Consider the following 24,842-nt stretch of genomic DNA (forward strand, 5'->3'; position numbering starts at 1 on the left):
GCGGTGTAACCTTCCTAGCACTTGAAACACGATCATCTGACGATAATCGAGTTCAAATCTGTCAGCATAGTTCTCCCTCCACTTATGTGAGAGTCTTTCACAAGTGTCACCCATCAGACCTTGGTGTTGGGTTTCAGGAAGCAGCCTGTTCATTTTTCCCTCTCCAGCGTTCCTGGCAACAAGTTATGCAAATAATGTAGGAGAAGAAGTTTTAATCATTGGCTTCTTGTTTATAGATATTGAGAAAGGAAGTCATGTGTTCCCCGGAGCTTTCCGACTAAGCTTTTTCTGACCTGTTTCAAGCCAAGCCTTGTCTAGTGTATGACTATAACAGTATTGTCTTTTCTTCCACTCCTAAAGTCTGGTGCTCAAATACACTATGTGTTTACAAGGGCACTGCTTCCGGCCAATCTGCGTTTCTTTTCAAAATGTCTACTGGATGATGCTCTACATATCTAAGAATAGTTCACATTTAAACATCTGACGTCATTGATAACCATAAAATCTCTTCACTATTTTATAAAGGAGCATTTCCCAAACCTCATTCCCTTTTAATGTACAAGATCTGTAGGCTTTGTGAGGAAGATTCACATCCTTTGAGATGCCGTGGGTATTGAAGCAGTATATTGCTGTAATTTTGAAATGAAATCTGTAAATATCATAGAACATTACTCATGCCATAGGTGGTGCATATCGTCTTGAGGGATGCAAAAATAGTTGAAGGCACTGCCTTAACTCTGTCTACATGTAAACCTGGAGCCAGTCTTGGGTCATGACCTAAACAGTTTTCTAGATGTCCACTCATTAGAGAACACTCTAATGTGCAAGCGATCGCTTGTACTATTTGCAACAATGCAATTACTGTATACAGCAATAATCATGATATTCCATAAATTATAGCCACAGGTATGGTTTTAACAGGACTGTTTGACATGACTGGGTGCTGGGGTCGTCAGCAGACCCCTGGCTGTATCACAACAACCCAACCTCACCCCCCACCCTGAAACACATGCTGTGCTCTCATAGATTGACAGTGGCATTTAACAGGTGAACACTAAAGGGTGGAGCACCGCAACATGAACAGCCGTTAGAGGAAGATGATGGTTGAATATTACAGCCATCATCTGCCACCAAAGCTGCATGCTCAGTTCCAAAGTCAGGGATATGATATGATGTTATGTCAGTAAGGGGTTATATTGTCTTTTTATTGATGTACAGTAGAAAGTATTTTACATGTCCCTTTTTTAAAATATATATACTATATGCAGAGAATTGATTTCTGAGCGAAAATAAATCTGTTAGAATGGCCAATCACCTGACCTGAATCTAATAGAACATGTATGGAAGGAGTGAAAGCTCAGAGATCACCAAAGGAGCCCATGGAACCTTCAGGATTTTGAATACCAAATGACACCTGAGCAATGCATGTGACTAGTTTCTCCATACAGGAGGTGTCTTGAAGCTTTCATAACCCATAAAGGCATTTTCCTTGTGTTGTTCCTCATTATTGCACATAATATATGGACAGCTATAGTTTGATTTCTTTGCCTGTTTGGTTTGGATAGGTTGTTCCTGACATCTGGTGAGAATTTGTCAATAGCACCTATCTATATACATAATTGTCTAAGGGGTACTTCCGTCTGTCTGTCTGTCCTGTCAGTTATTCATTCGCTGATTGGTCTCGGCAGCTGCCTGTCATGGCTGCCGCGACCAGTCAGCGACGGCCACAGTCCGATTAGTTACTCCCCTGCACTCACTGCCCGGCGCCCGCTCCATAATCCCCTCCATTCACCACTCACACAGGGTTAATGGCAGCGGTAACGGCCCGCGGTGTAACGCACTCCGTTACCGCTGCTATTAACCCTGTGTGTCCCCCAACTATTAACTATTGATGCTGCCTATGCAGCATCAATAGTAAAAATGTCATGTTAAAAATAATAGTAAAAAAAAAAAAAAAACCTGCTATACTTGCCATCCGCCGCCTTTCCCTCTCCTTGCCACGCTCCCGGGACCGCTCCATTGCAAGTGGCAGCTTCTGGTCCCAGGGCTGGTGTGCGACAAGGACCTGCCGTGACGTGAGGGTCATGTGACCACGACGTCATCATAGGTCCTGCTCACACCAGCCCTGGGACCGGAAGCTGCCGCTTGCAATGGAGCGGTCCCGGGAGCGTCCCGAGGAGCGGGAAAGGCGGCGGATGGTAAGTATAGCAGGACTTCAACGGGCCTTCGGAAGGTGAGTATATGTTTTTGTTTTTGTTTTTTTTTAAGTCTCTATACTACGTGGCTCTGTGCTGGGCAATATACTGCGTGACTGGGCAATATACTGCGTGGCTGGGCAATATAGTTCGTGGCTGGGCAATATAGTACGTGGCTGGGCAATATAGTACGTGGCTGGGCAATATAGTACGTGGCTGGGCAATATAGTACGTGGCTGGGCAATATAGTACGTGGCTGGGCAATATAGTACGTGGCTGGGCAATATAGTACGTGGCTGGGCAATATAGTACGTGGCTGGGCAATATAGTACGTGGCTGGGCAATATAGTACGTGGCTGGGCAATATAGTACGTGGCTGGGCAATATACTGCGTGACTGGGCAATATACTATGTGGCTGGACATTATACTCTGTGGCTAGACAATATACTCCGTGGCTGGACAATATACTCCGTGGCTGGACAATATACTCCGTGGCTGGGCAATATAGTACGTGGCTGGGCAATATAGTACGTGGCAATATACTGCGTGACTGGGCAATATACTCCGTGGCTGGACAATATACTCCGTGGCTGGGCAATATAATAATAATAATTTTTATTTATATAGCGCCAACATATTCCGCAGCGCTTTAAAAATTATAGAGGGGACTTGTACAGACAATAGACTTTACAACATAACAGAAATACAGTTCAAAACAGATACCAGGAGGAATGAGGGCCCTGCTCGCAAGCTTACAAACTATGAGGAAAAGGGGAGACACGAGAGGTGGAGTACGTGGCTGGGCAATATAGTACGTGGCTGGGCAATATAGTACGTGACTGGGCAATATACTCCGTGGCTGGGCAATATACTACGTCGTTGAGCAATATACTACGTGACTGGGCAATATACTACGTGGCTGGGCAATATACTACGTGGACATGCATATTCTAGAATACCCGATGCGTTAGAAACGGGCCACCATCTAGTAGAAATATATTTACTTAGAAAATTGGAGACTTGTACAATACTTACTTCACATGCTGTGTGTACTGTATGTGTTTGCAAGTGTATGTGTGTGTGTGTGTGTGTATATAAAGAAAGAAAAGAGGGAAAAATCTATATAATATAAATATAATATGATTATAATATAAATGTGCTATATATTAAAAAATAGCATAACGTATGCATATGCCCGGATCTAAATCCCATTGAATAGCTGTGGAGAGATCTTAAAATTTCTGTTAGGAGATAGCAGCCATCATATATGAGAGACATGGAGCAGTTAGAAAAAGAAAAGTGGTCCAAAATTCCAGTTGAGAGGTGTAAGAAGCTTGTTGATGGCTATAGGAAGCTATTGATTGCAGTTATTTATTCCAAAGGGCGTGCAACCAAATATTAAGTTGATGGAACCAACAGTTTTCTCTAGCTCACTTTTGATGATTTTTGCGAACTGATGTCCAATTTGCCTTTTTTTCATATTTTTTTGTTTGTGTTGATACAATACACACAAAAGAAATAAACATGTGTATAACAAAACATGTGTAATTGCAATGAATTTCTGTAACAATTTCATGGGTGCCAATACTGTAACATATGAGACCTTCCCAGATTTAGCACATGATCTGCTTTTAAGTGGGAAACGTTAAAAGAGAAATATAAATATATTTCTCTTTTAACGTTTCCCACTTAAAAGCAGATCATGTGCTAAATCGGGGAATGTCAGTAATTAATTATTTCAATATTTCTAAAGGCTTCCTCTTCTGAGAGTCATGTTACTCAGAGATTATCCCTCATCTTTTGGCAATAGTTCTTTCAGGGCTTGGCAAATCTCTGAAGGGTCTTGTTACAGTCCTTGCGGCATCTGATACCTCGACTGCTGATGACATTCCACACATGTCGTCATATTGTAAATGCACATGCTGGCAATATTCAGGGTATCCAACATTCTTTTTTTTTTTTTTTTTTTTTAACCCCGACCAAATTAATTGCAGACATCTAGTTAACCCTTTCACCAAACAGGCTGTTTTCGCGTTCCTGACCGAGCTACATATTACAATTCTGACTAGTGTCAATCTTTGGAGCGCTTTACCGAATCCCAGTGATTCTGAGATTTTTTTTTTTGTGACACATTGCATTTTATATTAGTGGATGTTATTGTTTGCACTTATTTGTGGAAATGTCGGAAATTTGTCAAATTTTGAAAACTTTACAATTTTCCAACTTTAACTGTTATCCCCTTGAACCTCAGAGCTATATCACACAAAATGAGTTAACATGTACCACATGTCTACTGTACATCAGCATCATTTTTTTTTTTTTTTTTAAACATAATTTTTTTTTATTAGGAAGTTGTTTATTAACCATTAAGGTGCGTCACTGAAATCAAAGCAATGTGTTAGGAAATATGAACATTTTACTTTTTCCCACAAAATGTTTTTAGCTCCTAATTTTTTTATTTTCACATAAGTAACGGGAGAGAATGGACCCCAAAATTTGTTGTGCAATTTTTCCTGAGTACACCGATATCAAATATGTGGTGGAAAATTACTGCTTGGGTGCACGAAGTAAAGGAGTACCATTTAACTTTTGGAGCGCAAAATTGGCTGGAATAATTAGCGGATGCCATGTCGCATTTGGAGAGCCCCTGATGTGCTTAAACAGTGGAAATCTCCCATAAGTTACCCCAATTTGGAAACTAGGCCCCCTCAAGGAACTTTTCTAGATGTGTTATGAGCTCTTTGAAAACCCCCAGGTGTGTCACAAAGTTCTACACTGTTGGACTGTGAAAATAAAAAAAACAAGTATTTTTTTCCTTAAAAAAATATTGCTTTTGACCCCAAAACAGAAGAAAATGCTGTTTAATTTCTCTTGAGTACAGTGTTACCCCATATGTGATACAAAAGTACTGTTTGGGCAAACTGAGAAGCTCCAAAAGGAAGGAGTGTGACATTTTGGAGCGCAGACTTGCATGGAATTGTTTGCGGATGATATATCGCATTTGCAGAGCCCTTGAGGTGCTAAAACAGTAGAAACCACACACATAAAGTGACCCTATATTGGAATTAATGTAATGTTTTCCTGGTATGGGAATTTCATAATTTGGAGACATATGAGTTATGTAGAGTACATCCAGTTCTGCAATAAATTAGAGTAGATCTGAAATAAATTTAGTAATCCGTGAATGTGTGGTACAGTTAGAAATAGTTTATTATGCACAGGCCTGTGTAGTGGTAGGGGTGCTGCGATTACGATATATGGTGGTCAAGAAAAGGACATCCCTCTTGTCCTCCTTTTACCGTCAGCATGTTGTTGCTACATTGGGCTCTACTCTCATCCTTTCTGATCAGCAGCCCAATTAGCAACCTAGGGAGGCCTCTGGCAGAGAAGGATTTGAAGAGTGGGAAGCTGGTATAGAAGTTATCTATGTAGCTTTGATAATACTGATCTAGCAGTGGGTGCACCAATTCCCACACAATCGCCACCAGGATAGGGGGGCATTCCGGGGGGTTGAATTTGGATGTTCTTCCCTTCACAACCCCTAAATCTGTGCATGTACCCTGAAGTACTGTTGCACAGTTTGTACAATTTTACTACGTACCTTGCTCTCGTACTGGGCGGTTATTCCCAGAATTTAAGCCTTGGCTTGAAGTGTATTAGCTACTCATCTACTCATATGTCCCTTTTGTGGAATGAACACCACAGCAAATTTATTGCTGAAGTGGTCAATGATGGGCTGAATTTTAAAAAGTCGGTCAAAGTTAGGGTTATCTTGGGGTGGAAACTGCATTATCTTTGTAAAGCAAAAATTTGTGGAAGACCTCACAGCGTTTCCGCCATTTCCGTCATAGCCATGCGGAAAACTGGAGTGTTGTACAAAACATCAACACTCCAATAATGCCGAACTTCTGTCTTCTTCACTATCCCCATGTGAATGAAAAGTCCCCAAATCTTCATCATTTCGACTCAGTTTATTGTGGTCCAATTAGCATATGATGGGGTTGTGGGCAATAAATTGTTGGGTAAATTTGTCTGGGCCATGATGAGATTTACAAAACCTTGTAAAGACTTAGAAAAAACTGATTTCTATGAGGCTGGAAGTGTCAAATTGGGACTCACTAATTGGGGTGATAGCTCATTTACTATCCTGGGGCATCTACATGATGGTTTGCTTTAACTGGAGGAGGAAAAGTAGAGGAAGGTGGCATCCTCTCTATCCGTGTCAAAGGCAAGGAAGGAGTATGCCTCCTAGGCTGAATACCATCTTTGGGAAGAGCAGTACATTTTATTTTTCACATGGGTGGTGTGTCTGTTGTGTTTTTCACATGTGTGTTGGACAACCAAATTTGATTTAGTTGTTTGGTGGAAGCTGCTTTCTTTTTTTTTTTTTCTTTTTTTTTTCATTTTTGAATACTTACTGTAAACTTAGAATAGACGAATGAAAAAAAAATATTGAAGTAAAGAATCTAGAAATTTAAAAATAAAAATATTATAAAAAGTTATTATATGGACGACCGTAAAAGCAATTGAGTGACCGCAACTAAATTTACGCTAATCGTAATTCTATGCAGAAGAAAAAAATCTGTACTATAAGTACTTCAAGATTTTTCCACTGAAATTCTAATACAATTACTAAGCACTAGCAGACGTCAGTAAAAAAAATAATGAAGCGCCTGCAACTGTCTGACGCTAATTTTTATTTCTCAATATATGTTTACTGTCTCTAATTTAGCCTTATTGACTTATATAAATTATTATTATATATATATATTTTTTTTTTAACGGTGGAAAAAAACCAACCAAATATTGACCAGTGATGTGCATCACTAATCGGTGCTCAATGGCTGCAGAACTCAAGCACGGGTGGGGGGGAATGGACAGGAGAAAAAAGTCTTAAGCCAAATGCCACCATGGATGCTGATCAGTGATGTGTGTCAAAGATCAGTGCTCGGTGGCTGCGGGACACACACAGAAGTGGTGGAAAACAAGAAAAAAAAAACTGCCAAAAATTGAGCAGTACTGATGGTGCTGGGCGGCAGAAGAGGAGTTGGGTAAGGGGGGTGGGGGGGGGGGGGCTTTGAGGTGGATAAGAAAAAATGCAGGTGACGGGAACAGGTCAGGAAGGTCTTTTTTCATTGTTTGTTCAGGTCTTCAATCTGCAACAGCAGAAGTGGTGGCACAGATTAAAATCATCTGTGGTGCCACAAGGCCCAGCAGGTCTGCAGCAGAATGACACACCGACCACTGTGCACATGTTTCCAAGCTGGAATGAGGCGGTGCAGATCGGTCACTGTGAAATCCATCTCTGTGCTTTGTGTAGGAAAGATTGTAGCCCATGGTCTTCTCCCCCAGATCCTCGTGGATTGTAAATTGGAGATGGAGCATGCAGAGGGGACAAATCGGTGAAAATGTACGGTATGACCCCAGTCATATAATAGCTTGGTAGTATTCCTCCTCTACATATAGAGGACCGCTTGTTCTGAAAAGTTACTTGAAGTACAGTAACCCTTTTCAAAATGCCCCATCTGAAAGGAGCGGTGGTTGATCAGTGACGACTTTTGACGCTTCCTACTCTAGCTATGGATTCATTCACTTCATTTTTTTTTTTTCCATGTGCAGGAAAAACTGAGTTTCATCATTGATTTCGGTGTGAGTTTCATCGTATTATAAGTATTTGATCTGAATTTGGTCCAAGGTTCATCAGTTTTTCTTATACGTGGGGGAAAAAAAAGGTTTCTCTATTCTTTTCTTATCTACCAGTCTGTGAACATTGGAAAGCACTTGCATAGCATCCAAGGGCTGTCCAATTATTTATATTTATTTATTTCTCATTCTTACAGACTTGCAATGTTAAAATAGAACTCTTGCAACCCGTTAAAAATAGAACTCGCTCACACCAAATGGACATCTGAATGAGCCCTAATAGAGAGAGTAGGGTGCCAAACAAGTTTGTGTCATTTAAAGAACAACGCTATTAAAACAGAATTGTAATATCTAATATAGTAATCATTTTTGTTTTTCTTTTCTAGGTTCCAAGAATGGCAAGATTAAATTTCCATCAAGTCGCTATCATGTGGTTTAATTTCTAAAGACACTTTTGTTTATAATTGTCACTGGATTTTACATCTGGGTTTTTAAAAGATCCTACAACCAATCATGAATTCTGAAATACTTTGGATCAATGTTTTTAAGCAGTGTGCTACATCGCACTGCTGATTCAAGCTGCTAAGAACAATTGATATATTTTTTTAAAAGCCACCACCTCTGCAGTATTGATCATTTTCCTATTGGTATTTCTGATTAAATACAGTCAAATTTTGATTTTGGAGAATTGTAACTATTAATGGAATGCAATCATGTCCACCCAGGACGAAAGGCAGATCAATACTGAATATGCAGTCTCCTTACTGGAACAGCTGAAATTGTTCTATGAACAGCAGCTACTAACGGACATTGTATTAATTGTGGAGGGCACTGAATTTCCATGTCACAAAATGGTTTTAGCTACATGCAGCTCCTATTTCAGGTAATTTATATGCTTTATTTTATTTATACCTGCTGTTAAGTGAGAAAAAAAAGTACCGTATATACTCGAGTATAAGCCGACCCGAGTATAAGCCGACCCCCCCCCCCCCCTAATTTTGCCACAAAAAACTGGGAAAACTTATTGACTCGAGTATAAGCCTAGGGTGGAAATGCAGCATTTACCGGTGAATTTCAAAAATAAAAATAGATCATTATTTCCCCATAGCTGTGCCATATAGTGCTCTGCACCGTTCATATTTCCCCATAGCTGTGCCATATAGTGCTCTGCACCGTTCATATTTCCCCATAGCTGCCATATAGTGCTCTGCACTGTTCATTATTGCCCCATAGCTGTGCCATATAGTGCTCTGCACCGTTCATATTTCCCCATAGCTGTGCCATATAGTGCTCTGCACCGTTCATATTTCCCCAAATCTGTGCCCTATATGCTCTGCACCGTTCATATTTCCCCATAGCTCTGCCATATAGTGCTCTGCACCGTTCATATTTCCCCATAGCTGTGCCATATAGTGCTCTGCACCGTTCATATTTCCCCATAGCTGCCATATAGTGCTCTGCACTGTTCATTATTGCCCCATAGCTGTGCCCCATATAGTGCTCTGCACCGTTCATATTTCCCCATAGCTCTGCCATATAGTGCTCTGCACCGTTCATATTTCCCCATATCTGTGCCCTATATGCTCTGCACCGTTCATATTTCCCCATAGCTCTGCCATATAGTGCTCTGCACCGTTCATATTTCCCCATAGCTGTGCCATATAGTGCTCTGCACCGTTCATTATTGCCCCATAGCTGTGCCCCATATAGTGCTCTGCACAGTTCATTCTTGCCCCATAGCTGTGCCCCATATAGTGCTCTGCACCGTTCATTATTGCCCCATAGCTGTGCCATATAGTGCTCTGCACCGTTCATATTTCCCCACAGCTGTGCCCCATATAGTGCTCTGCACCGTTCATTATTGCCCCATAGCTGTGCCCCATATAGTGCTCTGCACAGTTCATTCTTGCCCCATAGCTGTGCCCCATATAGTGCTCTGCACCGTTCATATTTCCCCATAGATGCTCCACATAAATCTGTGCCGCTGCTGCAATTAAAAAAAAAAACAAAAAAAAACACATACTCACCTCTCTTGCTTGCAGCTCCCAGCGTCCGGTCCCGGCGTCTCTCCGCTCTGACTGATCAGGCAGAGGGCGCCGCGCACACTATATGCGTCCTCTGACCTGCACAGTCAGAGCGGATAGACGCCGGGAAGATGGAGCAGCGCCCGGCGGCTGGAACGGGGACAGGTAACTATGACATACTTACCTGGTCCCGGCGTCCGGCTCCTTCTCCCGGACAGCTGGTGTTCGGTGCCGCAGCTTCTTCCTCTATCAGCGGTCACCGGCACCGCTGATTAGAGAAATGAATAGGCGGCTCCACCCCTATGGGAGGTGGAGCCGACTATTCATTTCTCTAATGAGCGGTCCCACGTGACCGCTGAAGAGGGGAAGAACTGCAGCACCGAAGACCGTGGGACGGCAGGGGGAGCGCCAGGATCGCTGGAAGCAGGTAAGTATGCCTCAGCGCCCTCACCCGCCGACCCTGCCACCCACCTTGACTCGAGTATAAGCCGAGAGGGGCACTTTCAGCCCATAAATTTGGGCTGAAAATCTCGGCTTATACTCGAGTATATACGGTAATATGGGCAACACTTCTCTTTTTAATGTACCATATATATGCGAGAATAAGCCAAGGCACTTAATTTTACCACAAAAAACTGGAAACTTACTGACTGGAGTATAGGCCTGGTATGTATGGCCTCCTTATCCCTATCCTGGTATGTATGGCCTCCTCATCCCTATCTTGGTATGCATGGCCCCCTCATCCCCATCTTGATATGCATGACCCCCATCAGAAAAACATTAAAAAAACAAACCATTCCCTCCCTCGCAGCATCCTGTTCTGATACGAGTAGCTGATTTATGCTTGTAAGCAGCAGATGGCCTTAACGTCATGTGCTGCTTACAAGCCGAGGACAGCTGCTGGAATTCCCTTAAGTAGCGGGCACACTTCAGAGCCCAACAGCTGCAGGAAGCCGTCTGCTGCGGCTAACAGCATGTCTGCTATTAAAGGGAAATTAATATTCACTGTTCTCCACTCCCATGAGCATGGAGAGCAGTGAATATTCATTTCTCTTAAGCAGCGGGCACACGTGATCTCCCGGCCGCTGCAGCAAGCCAGTGGTTGAGGTTACTGTGCCCGCTATTAAAGAAAAATGAATATTCACTGTTCTCCACTTCCATGATCATGGAGAGCAGTGAATATTCATTCCTCTTTAGCAGTGGGCACAGGTGTTAGCCGTAGCAGCCGGCTTCTGCCTCCTGTGACCCACTTCACCACCGCTGCCACTTCCCCTCTTTCTTATAGTCCGAAAAATAAATGAATGTGCTGAAAAACTCTGCTTATACACTAGTATATACAATACTTTTTATTCATTATGTTATAGTAGTAATGTTCCTGTTTCCTGGTTCCTGTTTCCTGTTATAGTAATATATAGCATTTTAGGAATTGTATTGTGATTTAAAATAGAAGTGTCCAATTATACTCCACAGATCTAATAGCCATACATTTATGGTATTGTGGTCCTGTCCTCGAAAAGTGTCTCTCTAATGACAGATCCCCTAGAGCAGTGTCCCCCAACTCCAGTAATGGGTCATGTTTTCAGGCAGGGCTGTGCAGTCTGTAAGCCAAACCTCCAACTCCGGACTCCTTAATTTCCCTGACTCCTACTCTGACTCCCTCATACATGGCTCATGATTAAACAATACATTTACTGTAGTAAAATTGTACCATTCTTTTAATCACTGTTATGATACAATAATCAAGCTATTTAGATAGAACATAAAATAAATGTATTGGCATAGCAGTTCTTAAGATGAGTGCAGGGCTGCAGACATTCCTTCCCAGTGCCTTTTTTCCTCTGATTTGTAGAGGAGTTTCACTACTGAGCATGTACATAAAGTGTAGAACAGATTCATCTCAACTAAAAGCCTAGATCGTTAGATCAGAAATAGAACAGACCTTTATACGACACTTCATAAGTTTCCCAAATTTTTATGAAAAAATATTCAGCACATACTGCGTTGTACTGCTGTAGCCAATGTATTATATGTTTTTGGAGTCTTTTCATTTTATACTGACTTCGCCAAAATGGACACGGACTCCACAGCCCTTTCTTCAGGATTTCCAATAATTGTATCACCTGCACAGTCAATAATTTCATCACCAGTGCAACAGTAAAGAAATCCTGAAAACCTGACCCCTTGGTAGTTCTCGGACTGGAACTGGGGAGCACTGCCCTAGAGTGTAATTTCAGTTCCATTATGTGTTCTTGTTTCAGCCCATCCTACATGTAGTAGTTTCATAATGTTTTTGTTTTTTTCTTCCAAACCCTGTTCACTCTGTGTATCCTAGGTTCCCATGTTCACTAGAGAACTTTTTTTTTTTTTGTGGATTCTAATATAACCAGTAATGCTAAATTTACATTTCCGTTTGTTACGCTTAGAGGAACAAACAAACTTGTTCCGTTTTGTCAGTCTTCAGAATGGAAATAAATGTTCTGCATGCATAAATAACCCTGATGTTGATATTTTTCTTAACATTTTCCATATTGCAATCTATATTAAAACAAAGTAAAAAGCAAATCTTGCGGTTTTCAGTCTTCATGAAGTCTTGTATTATACTCACACTTGCTCTCCTGCACAAAAAAGTCAGCAGTCTTATTGTCATTAGACACAGGATTACAATGACCGATAAATCACACAGGATCTGCCATTTACTATCTCCCTTCTTTACTATCTTGCTTCTCCCTCTCCAATCACAATGCCCGTTGCGCAGATTAAATAATACTCTGAGGATAGTTCTACATGATCAAATAGGGTCTTAAGTAAAGGTACCGTCACACTAGACGATATCGCTAGTGATCCGTGACGTTGCAGCGTCCTCGCTAGCGATATCGTCCAGTGTGACAGGCAGCAGCGATCAGGCCTTCTGTGCTGTCGCTGGTCAGGGAAGAAAGTCCAGAACTTTGTTTCGTCGCTGGACTCCCCGCAGACATCGCTGAATCGGCGTGTGTGACACCGATTCAGCGATGTCTGCGCTGGTAACCAGGGTAAACATCGGGTAACTAAGCGCAGGGCCGCGCTTAGTAACCCGATGTTTACCCTGGTTACCATCCTAAAAGTAAAAAAACAAACGCTTCATACTTACCTACCGCTGTCTGTCCCTGGCGCTCTGCTTCTCTGGTCTGGCTGTGAGCACAGCGGCCGGAAAGCAGAGCGGTGACGTCACCGCTCTGCTTTCCGGCTGCCCGGCGCTCACAGCCAGACCAGAGAAGCAGAGCGCCGAGGACAGACAGCGGTAGGTAAGTATGTAGCGTTTGTTTTTTTACTTTTAGGATGGTAACCAGGGTAAACATCGGGTTACTAAGCGCGGCCCTGCGCTTAGTTACCCGATGTTTACCCTGGTTACCGGGGACCTCGGGATCGTTGGTCGCTGGAGAGCTGTCTGTGTGACAGCTCTCCAGCGACCAAACAGCGACGCTGCAGCGATCCGGATCGTTGTCGCTGCAGCGTCGCTAAGTGTGACGGTACCTTTAGTCTATTGGGTTCTGAAGTGAGCAGGAATTATGCAACTAATATTAGACCAAGGTGTTTCTTAGATGCCTATATAAAATATCAAAAATGTCTAAAAAATACATTTTAATATAAAATGTAATTTAAACAATAGAACATTTCGGCTATGTGCACACATTCAGGATTTCTTGCAGAAATGTCCTATGCAAAACCGGACATTTTCTGCAAGAAATCCGCATGCGTTTTTACCGCGTTTTTGGTGTGTTTTTTTTTGCAGATTTTTGCAGAGGTTCCCAATGCAATAATATAGTGGGAAATCCTCAAAATTAATGAACATGCTGCGTTTTTTTACTGCGATGTGTTTTTTTCGCGGAAAAAAACGCATCATGTGCACAAAATTGCGGAATGCATTCTAAATGATGGGATGCATAATGTATGCGTTTTTGTTTTTTTTGCGTTTTTATAGCAAAAAAAAAAAGCGAAAAATCTGCAACGTATGCACACAGCCTTACTGATAACACGTGCCTTTTATGTGCGGTGATCTATGTCAAAGCTTTATAGATTTTATACCAGACAGAGCGTGCATACCCCCATAGCTATATTAAAAACTGTTTTCACATGTTTTTTTTCTCATGTATAGTAATTATCATGTTTCTTGTGTTTTTTTTTTTTTTAAGTTCATGATACACTCACTTTTTGCTTTAACATTTCTTTTTTCCCTTTTTTTTTGCAGGGCAATGTTTATGAGTGGACTGAGTGAAAGTAAGCAAACACATGTACATCTGAGAAATGTGGATGCAGCTTCTTTGCAGATTATTATAACATATGCATACACGGGTAATTTGGCAATAAATGAAAGCACTGTAGAGCAGCTATACGAGACTGCCTGCTTCTTACAGGTAAGCTTTGCCATTTTTTTTTTTTTTTTGCAAAGGGTCTCAATTGTCAAAACTAAAAAAAAAACTGCAATTGATAAAGCATACAAGGCCAATTTTTCTAGACCAATTTGATAATTAAGGCCCCTTGCATATGGGTATTTTTTTTTGTACTTAACACAATTCTGTATGTAACCCGTGCTTTCTGTTACAGGTGGATGATGTATTGCACCTCTGCCGAGAATATTTAATTAAAAAAGTCAATGCCAAAAACTGTGTTCGACTGATGAGTTTTGCTGACCTGTTCAGCTGTGAAGAGTTGAAGCAGAGTGCTAAAAGAATGGTAGAGCACAAGTTTACTAGCGTGTACCGCCAGGATGCATTTATGCAGCTATCAAGTGAACTTTTGATAGATCTTGTAAGCAGTGACAATCTAAATGTGGAAAAAGAAGAGACTGTTAGAGAGGCTGCAATGTCATGGCTAGACTACAACACAGTGTCTCGCTCACAGTACTTGTCCACCGTGCTAAGTCACCTACGCATTGATGCTCTTTCGGAGGTTATTCAGCGGGAATGGTTCCAAGGTTTACCACCAAATGATAAGTCTGTGGTAGTCCAAGGACTCTATAAATCAATGCCCAGATTCTTTAAACCAAGGCTTGGCATGACAAAAGAGGAGATGATTATAATAATAGAAGCTGCTCTGGAAAACCCTGGTTGTTACTCCATCATCTGTTACAGCCCGCAGGCAGAGAAGGTTTACAAACTTTGCAATCCACCTTCTGAGCTGCTTAAAGTGGGGGCAGTTGTGTCTCCTGATAATGATATTTATATTGCCGGAGGGCAGATGCCCATAAAGAATGCCAAAAGCAATCACAACAAGCCAGGCAAGTTTCAGTCTACCTTCAGGATAGTGAATAGTTTTTATTGGTTTGATGCCCAACAGAATACTTGGATTCCAAAGACCCCCATGTTGTGCGTTCGTGTAAAGCCTTCTTTAGTATGGTGTGATGGATACATCTATGCAATAGGAGGAGATAGTGTTGGTGGAGAGCTGAACCGAAGGACCGTTGAAAGATATGACTGTGAGAAGGACGAGTGGACATTGGTGAGCCCTCTTCCAAGTGCATTTCAGTGGAGTATTGCTGTAGTGGTCCACGATTGCATTTATGTAATGTCTTATAATCTGACATATTGCTTCATTCCACGGTCTGGTATCTGGGTAGAAATGGCAAAGCGGCAAAGCAGTAGATGTTTTGCGTCTGCTGCAGCCTTTGATGGCAAAATCTTCTACCTCGGAGGCCTGCCAACCGACAACAACGCTGGCGTAAGGCTACCATCCAACACAATGGATGGCTTTTCCCCTGCAGTTGAAGTTTACGACGTGCATAAAAATGAATGGTATTTGGCATCCAATATTCCCGCCAAACGATTTGTTGACCCCTGTGTTCGAGCAATGGTCATCTCAAATTCCTTATGTGTCTTTATAAGAGAGTCACACATGAATGAAAAAGCAAAATATTCCATTTATCAATACAACATGGACCTTGACCAGTGGTTTCTGCGTCAGCCGATATCGGAGCGTGTGCTGTGGGATTTGGGCAAGGAGTTTCGATGCACTGTAGGAAAGCTCTACCCATCATGTCTAGAAGTATCTCCATGGAAGCCTCTAACACATGTTTTTTCACAAGATGGTGCAGTTGACTTTGAACTTGGTGGAAACATGGTTACGTTACCCCCAGTATAGCTATCTTCTAGCAAGAGACTTCGCGTATGCATGGCTCTGTTTCCGCAATGAGAATTCCTAAGAACTACGTAAAGTGGGCTTTGGAGAACGAAGTTTGCATTGCTTACTATTCAAACTTTATTTTTATGCCCTACGCAACATTTGTAATCTTTAATGCATTTATATAGGGAGATATGCTTCCAGTATCAGACATATTTGACCAGCTAATGGGAAAAGAAAACTTTATATATTCCAGCCTTTGCATTCAGTTTACGAAAAGCATTTAAATTGTATCCCTGTGATATTTTTTTTTCCTTGCCCCCTTCCTTTTATTGCAAAAAGGTGCAAGTTTTTAGACACAAACTATTAATGGGATTGTAAGTATAGATGCTTTCTGCGAAATATCTTCCATTATCCATATTCCTCTTTAGTTGGCTAGCCAGTTTGTGTGCTGGACTCTACATACAAATGTGGAGAGTGTGAACCCATCTACTATGTATCTATGTCTATCTCTCCAAGGTTAAACGTGCTTGCTGAAATAAGACCTTATATGTTCTTTAAACTTCAAGTTTGCCTCCTCAGTACACTTACTACTGTATAAATAGCTTTTCCTTCATATATTTACTCCTAAAAGAAGCCCAACTCTAGTGCTGAGATCTCCTCTCCAGGAAGGACATATCTCAAGGTTTGTAATCTCCCAGTGCTATGTAACAAACTGAAGTGTGTGATGTAAACTAATGACCCAGAGCAAGCTTGACTTGGAAGTAATCGATGAAATATGCAGAGAACCTGCAAACCTTTTATTTTTTACAAAGTGATTTATCACCAAAGTCCCACTTTAACACGTAACCTATATATATTATATATAAATATATTTTTTTGCTAAATTCATACTTTCCTGCTGAGGAAATGTAGTGTTTCACTTGGTAACACAGGTCAATAAAATGACTGCAGGCTCAGTCAGGCTGTGCAAGGAGCATGTGTTTATGTTGTCAATAACCTGTACCTTTCTGTTGTAGAATACAGGTCTTCCAATATGGCCTTGTAACGTTCCTTCTGGCGTCACCAGGCATCCAACCTATTTGCCAGCCCCTCGTCGTACGGGTCCCTGTGGAGCTTTAACCCTTTTACCGCAACTTTGCCGTGAAGGGATTAAACAAATGGCGCTCTCAACCTCTAATAGTGATGGGAGCTCACTCATTAAAAAACAAACTGCTGCTGTCTTTCTTTCCCTTCCCACATTTGTGCATTTAGTGTTGGATTACCAGCTCTTATATCATTTTTAACTTAACAAGCATTTACTGTAGTGTGATTGTGTATTGGTATACCCTAGATTTTTTTTTTTTATATATATATATATATTTTTTGGGGAAGGGAAACAAACTGTTCAGGAATAACTTACTTGGCACGAGAGAGCAGATGCCCTTGTCCTGCTCTGGCATTACTATCAATCCCAGGAACCACTAGCAGTAGAGGGGCACCGTCGCCAACTCAACATGAGCACAGGTGCTTCATGACAAACCCTACTAGCATGTTCAGCTGCATCATGTTCTGGCACTGTATTTTGAATGACCTTAATTTATTAAAAAATATTAAAATTCTAGTTGTGCTGTGATTTATTTAACGAGATTCATATTTCATACACTGTAACCCGTTTGTCATGATTTAGTACTTTGATCGTGTTTATTAGTAAATCAATGGTTTCCTGATAGTCAAATATAACTTGGTAGGTTATAGTATTGTCAGTTGTATCCTTAAAGGGAACCTGTCACCCCCAAAATGGAAGATGAGCTAAGCCCACCGGCATCAGGGGCTTATCTACAGCATTCTGTAATGCTGTAGATAAGCCCCCGATGTATCCTGAAAGATTAGAAAAGGTTAGATTATTCTGGGGGTGACAGGTTCCCTTTAACTATACTTTTACTGATCAGATGAGTCCCCCGTAGTTAATTACCATTATTATTCAATTTCTGACCATATCGTCCTATGAAATTTGGAGGGCTCTCGTAGAGAAATTGAACTGGAGACCGTTCTAAAAGCAATCACGGTTTTTCTCTAATTTTATTCCCACTGCTTCACTGAGTATTTCAGCCATCTCTGTGAAGGTTTTTATTTATTTTATTTAAATCTGTCGTAGAGTTCCAGAGATATTTGCCTTTTCATTTACTGCTGATTTTTATGAACTATAAGAGTGTTGGTTACAGGATAATGAGGCAGAGCATCTTAGACATGCCTCCGGAGCATCCGGTAAGCTACTACCAATGGTGAAGACTATAAATATTTAAACTAAGTGAAAAGGTCTATGTCTGGAACCATATAGCGCAGTGGTCCCCAACTCCAGGCCTCGAGGGCCGCCAACAGTGCAGGTTTTCAGGATTTCCTTAGTATTGCACAGGGGTTGGAATCATCACCTGTGCAGATGATCACATTACCACCGCTGTAATACTAAAGAAATCCTGAAAACCTGCACTGTTGGCGGCCCTCGAGGCCTGGAGTTGGGGACCCCTGATATAGCAGATTTAATCCTTTAATGACCTTTGACATACTTGTACATCGTGGACAGGAAGCGGTTCCCAACCCATGTCATACAGGTACATCATAGCAAACATTTTCTCCTGATACCCTTTTGAAAATGCAATATATTATGTGGTCAAAAGTAAAACTTTTATTTTTCCCTTCCACATTGCTTTCATTTCTGTGAAGCCCCTAAAGGGTTAAAGGGGTTGTCTTTAACTACTAGGACAACCCCTTCTCATTCCCTATGCTTGGCCCTAATAAAAAAAAAAAGCCTATACTCACTCACCTCCCATGCCAATGCTGTTGCAGCAGTGTTGGCACTCACGATCCCAGGGCTCTCGTGCACTTGTTATGCCACATGTTGCCTGGTTCCCAATCAGTGCTGGCTTTACTGTCCCCACCTTCGGACAAATTGAACATGAAGGGGAAGTCCGGCTGTAGCTGATCTAACTTCCTGTTCAATGCGACAGAAGGCGGTGTCGGTGACACCAGTGCTGATTGGGCGCCAGGCACCATGTGTCATACAACCACACGAGAGGCCTGGGACCACAAGTGCTGGCACGGGAGATGAGTATAGGCTTTTCTATTTCATCTGAGTCAAGCGTGGATTATGAGAAGAGGATGTTCTAGTAATGGACAACTAAAACTTGAATGTGGTTTTGAGCATTTTGAGGGGTGCAGTTTTTAAAATGGTGTTACTTGTGGGTGTTTTGTGTCACATAGGCCCCTCAAAGTCACTTCAAATGGAATTTAGTCTATGTTCACACCTAGGAAGGGGGCTGCGGGTTCTCCCGCGGGTTTTCCCGCAGCGGATTTGATAAATCTGCAGGGCAAACCCGCTGCGGTTATCCCTGCAGATTTATCGCGGTTTGTGTTGCGGGTTCCGCTGCGGGATTTACTCCTACTATTGATGCTGCATATGCAGCATCAATAGTAATGTTAAAAATAATGATATACTCACCCTCTGACATCCCGATCTCCTCGGCGCTGCAGGCGGCAGTCCGGTTCCAAAGATGCTGTGCGAGAAGGACCTTCGTGACGTCACGGTCATGTCACCGCAGGTCCTGGTCGCATAGCAAACCTGAGACCGGACGGCCGCGTGCAGCGCTGAGAGGTGAGTATATCATTTTTTATTTTAATTCTTTTTTTTTTTTACACAAATATAGTTCCCGGGGCCTGGAGGAGAATCTCCTCTCCTCCACCCCGGGTACCACCACCCGCACATTATCCGCTTACTTCCCGCATGGTGGGCACAGCCCCATGCGGGAAGTAAGCGGATCAATGCATTCCTATGGGTGCAGAATCGCTGCGATTCTGCACAAAGAAGTGACATGCTGCGGGTTGTAAACCGCTGCGTTCCCGCGCGGTTTTTCCCGCAGCATGTGCACAGTGGTTTGCGGTTTCCATAGGGTTTACATGTTACTGTAAACGCAATGGAAACTGCAGCGGACCCGCGGCAGCAAAATCGCCGCAGTTCCGCGGTAAAAACCGCAAAGTGTGAACATGGCCTTAGTCTCTAAAGAATTGATTTTATTGGGAAGAATTAAAAATTGCTGATTAAATTTTAACTCTTCTAACTTCCTAACGAGAAAAAAAAAATTGTTTAAAAAAAATTGCTGATTTAAAGTAGACATGTGGGAAATGTTATTTATTAACTATTTTGTGCAGTAGAACAATCTGGTTTAACGGCAAAATTAATTGCAAAATTAAATAAAAAAAAGCAGGCTGGGTTTGAAGGGGGATAAAAAAAAGGGGGAATAGAAACTGAATACTCTGGGAATAAAATGGCAAAAACTGGACACTTTTGACCTTCTGGCAGGTTACCCTTTAGCCGCTTTTAATACAGCGTAATAGATTTTAAAAGCAAACCTGTCATTTAAGACTTTTCAGAATAAGCAATTGTCTATACATAAGAAATTGCACCATTGGAGGACGTCCTTCTTACCCTCAGTGGGACAGGAACAACAAGCGGTTAAAAGGACCCACCCCACTCCACCCACCAGTGTTTTTCCTGTCACACTGTGGGTAGGAACGGCAAGCTTTTCCTCTGACGGTGCTGTGGGGATTGGGGGGCCCAGCCTTTCCCTTCCCTGCCGCAAGATATCTGCGGCTGATACTTGCCATGGGGGGTCCCTCAGCCTCCCCAGTGTAGCGCTGCTCCTGGGGTCAGGTCCGCTTCCTCCGTACAGGGGGCTCTCGGTCCGAGCGTCTGACTGCTGGGGGGTGAATGCCGCGGTTGCTTCCAGCAGTGACCGACTCCCAGCATGTGGCCTCATCCTTCTCCAGAGACCGCTACCATCAAGCGGCCACTTCCGGATCCAGCGGCCACGTCACTTACGGCCGTGGGACGCCAGCAGCAGCGCCGGCCTCAGGAGAGGCAGGGACGCGGTAAGGAGGGCAGGATCAACCAGGTAAAACCTATATAAATGTAACAGGGGGGTCTTTATGCCGCCGGCCATCCTGACAAGGAGCACTCGGCTAAGCTATCTCCGCTGTGGAAGAGACAGCCAGACTTGAGGGGACTGACCAGCTACAGGGGCACGTAAGTGGGCTAATCTAAGCCATACCATAATGCTCACCCCTCCCCCCACTTCACTACTGCTGGTATCTCTATGTATTCTAGGCAGAGCATCCCATCCCCGCACCTGAAAGGAAAAAAATCTGTGAAAAATAAATGCCCGATATGTGCTGCTAAATTCCCGGAAAATTGGCGGAAGCCACTATGCAAGTCATGCACATCTAAGATTGTGGGTGATAAACAGACTGCGTAATTAACCAGTATGAGAACAATGATTCGTCATGAGGTTCAGGCATCCGTCTCAAGCCTGAATCTTCCCCAGACAATTCAGTCAGAACTGCAAACATCACAGAAAAGACCAAGAGAGTCTAGTCCTTCCGAAGAAGAGAATTCGGAAGAATCAGACCAGGAAGGAAGAGACGAATCATTGGGCAGAGGGAAAAGATAACTCTTCTCAGCGGCAGATACAGATGAGCTTTTCATGCAGTCCGTAACACCATGCTGTTACAGGACATGCCAGAGGAAACCTCGATCCAGGATGAAATGTTTGTCGGTTTACATGCTCAAGTCACAAAGGTTTTTCCAGTCAACAATCATATTCGTTCCATGCTTCTGAAAAAATGGCAGGAAGTGGAGAAGAGACTAGTAGCACCTAGAGACTTCAGACTCTGTTTACCTTATAATCCAGAGGATATTAAAGTGTGGGATGAAGTTCCCAAGATTGATGTTCCATTGGCAAAGGTGGCAAAAAAGACCTCAATTCCATTTGAAGATTCCTCCGCTTTAAAGGATCCAATGGATCGCAAAGCAGATGGACTGCTCAGGAGAACTTGGGAATCCTCGGCAGCAATAATACGGGCCAATATAGCTGCAACATCAGTAGCCTGGTCCATGCATTTATGGATAGATGATTTGGAGGAACATCTCAAAGCTAAGACCTCCAGAGATGTTCTTCTCAAATCTCTTCCGTTACTGAGACTCGCAACAGGCTTTATGGCGGACGCTTCAGAAGAATCTGTACGCTTCGCCGCCAGAAGCGAGTCTTTGTCCAATGCGGCCAGAAGGGCTATCTGGCTAAAGACTTGGTCAGGGGATATCCAATCAAAAAATAAACTGCAGAATCCCATTCTCAGGGAATAAAGTATTTGGGCCTATTCTAGATGACATTTTAGAAAAAGTCTCAGATAAAAAGAAGGGGTTCCCTGAGGAGAACACAAAAAAATTCCAGCCCTTTTGTAGATCCCGACCTGGTCAGAAGACAGACTACAAAGGGAAATCGGGGAGGTGGTCTTATCCCAAGGGTGGAAAGGGTAGAGACTCCATCTTCCCAAGTGCAGGTGCAGGAAAGACAAATAAATGACATCAAGGGGGAGGTCGTTACAGAAATTTCTAGGGGGTTGGCAGAAAATATCCCCAAATCCTTGGATTCTGCAGGTAATTGCTCAGGGGTACAAACTAGAGTTTTCCAACCGTCCCCCAGAAAGATTTGTAGTAACCAGACCCTGTCCACTCTTAGACTCCTCTATGTGGACAAACATCCAGGAGTTGTTAGTTAGAGGCAATCATCCTGGTACCCGTCTCGGAAAGAGGCAAGGCCCATTATTCTCACTTGTTCTCAATAAAAAAAACCTTCGAGAGACTCCCGAACGATCATAAATTTAAAACCTTTGAACAGGTGGGTCAGGTATAAAAGATTCAGGATGGAACCTATAAGGTCCACAACGCCTCTCAGACAAAGACATGGTGATGTGCACCTTAGATCTAAGCAATGCATACTACCATGTCCCAATACACGCTTCCTACCAAAAGTTTCTGAGATTCGCCCTGATGAACAAAGGAGTAATGTATCACTTCCAGTTCAGATGTCTCCCCTTCGGTCTTGCTTCAGCACCCAGAATATTAACCAAACTAATGTCAGAGGTAGTAGCCTATCTAAGGAACCAGAATATTGCCTGCCATAGTGCCAGCTTCACACTCTCCATTCTACAGGACCTGGGGTGGATTGTGAATTGGAAAAAATCATGCCTGGTCTCAAATTCGAGAATGACATTTTTGGGGGTCATATTAGATTCCACCTCCAGAACCTCTTTCTTACCAGAAGACTGACAGACAAGGCCTTAATGACATACTCCAATTCAGAAGGAGTACCCCCTTCATAGGAGAGGCAATGAGGATTCTGGGCTTAATGACGGCATGTATACCCTGTGTGAAATGGAGCCAATTCCACTTGCTAGGGTTACAGAAAGAGATTTTGAATTCTTGGAACAGGACTCTCTGGACAAGAAGATGATTGTTTCTCCGTCAGGAAAGAAATCCGTAACCTGGTGGACCACACCGAAGAACCTAAAAATGAGGGTTCCATGGGTCCTCGATCCCTGTGTCACTGTTACCACAGACGCCAGTCAATTCGGATGGGGCGGACATATAGAAAGGACATACTACCAGGGAGAATGGAGTCCTCAGATTGCAGCAAGGTCGTCAAATTTCATGGAGCTGTATGCGATCTGGAAGGTGCTATACCAGGTCCAGAGACAGGTCAGAGACTGACATGTAAGAATGCTGTCCGACAATGTGACAGCAGTGGCATTTCTAAGACACCAAGGAAGTCCAAAACATCCACCGCTGCAACACCCAGCAGACCAGATCTTCAGATGGGTGGAGAAATCTGTCAAATCCATCTTGGCAGTTCACCTGGAACGTGCCAAAAATCAGGTAGCAGACTTCTTGAGCAGAACGCCTGTACATCCTGGAGAATGGGAACTAAACCCAGAAATATTCAGCAGTCTGTGCCAGTAGTGGGGAACACCTCAGGTTTTTGCCTCCAGGTCAAATGCAAAGACCAGAGCATTTTTCTCTCTCAATCCTCTAGATGGAGCCACAGGAGTAGATGCCTTATCTCCGTATTGGAGAGAAGGTCACCTGTATGCATTTCCGCCTCTTCCTCTGATACCGAAGACACTCGGGAAGATACGGGACAAGAGAGCAACCGTAATCCTGGTGGTTCGTTTTTAGCAAAAAAGGAGCTGGTTCTCTCTACTATCCAGAATGTCAACAGAGAAACCAATCTTACTACCGAACAGGCAAGACCTTCTACTACAGGGGCCGGTGTTCCACAAAGACCCAGACTCTCAACACCAGGGGTGTCACACTGCATTCCTTGAGGGCTGCAAACAGGTCATGTTTTCAGGATTTCCTTGTACTGCACAGGTGATAATTTAATCACCTACACACATAATGATTGCAGCACCTTGTGCAATGCTAAGGAAATCTTGAAAACACGCATGGTTTGCGGCCCTCGAGGAATGCAGTTTGACACCCCTGCTCTACACCTATTTGCTTGGATCCTGAACGGCGAACCCTAAGATCCAGAGGCCTGGCAGAGGATGTCATTACCACGCTCCAGGCAAGCAAAAGCCAGTGACCTCAGCGATCTATACCAAAATCTAGAAGCATTATTCCATCCTAGGAGAGGTTCCTGTGGATACTTCAAAACCCGACATTCCCAGAATCCTCGACTTCCTACAACTCTGTTTTGAGAAGGGCCTCCAGCCTAGTTCTTTAAAATTACAGATTGCAGTGATAGTGATATGTCACTAGACTCTCATCCTTGGATAGCAAGATTTTCCAGGGCCACACAGAGAATGAGACCACTTGTAAGAAAATCAATTCCTCCTTGGGACCTAAGCTTGGTCCTTAATGCCCTGTGTAAAACCCTGTGCTTGCTATCAGAAGATATGGGCATAGCAAATCTCTCCTTTAAAACAGCCTTCCTGATTGCCATCACGTCAGCTAAAAGATTGGGGGAGGTGCAAGCTCTATCCACACAGGATCCATATCTTCAGATCTTTGAC

At 42.9% G+C, this 24,842-nt stretch overlaps 1 protein-coding gene across 1 annotated transcript in view; it reads left to right on the forward strand.

Moving 5' to 3' along the window:
• The window catches only part of KBTBD2 (kelch repeat and BTB domain containing 2), a 56,585-nt gene extending 39,026 nt beyond the window's left edge, over positions 1–17,559 (forward strand). The window contains exons 2-4 of the mRNA XM_069730284.1: positions 8,226–8,722; positions 14,089–14,254; positions 14,445–17,559. Of these exons, the coding sequence (XP_069586385.1) occupies positions 8,553–8,722; positions 14,089–14,254; positions 14,445–15,977 (1,869 nt within the window). The 5' untranslated portion in view covers positions 8,226–8,552 and the 3' untranslated portion in view covers positions 15,978–17,559. The remainder of the gene's footprint in view (positions 1–8,225; positions 8,723–14,088; positions 14,255–14,444) is intronic.
• Positions 17,560–24,842: the final 7,283 nt, after the last annotated feature.

Source organism: Ranitomeya imitator, chromosome 6 (genome assembly GCF_032444005.1).
Source record: "Ranitomeya imitator isolate aRanImi1 chromosome 6, aRanImi1.pri, whole genome shotgun sequence".
Classification (NCBI taxonomy): Eukaryota; Metazoa; Chordata; class Amphibia; order Anura; family Dendrobatidae; genus Ranitomeya; species Ranitomeya imitator.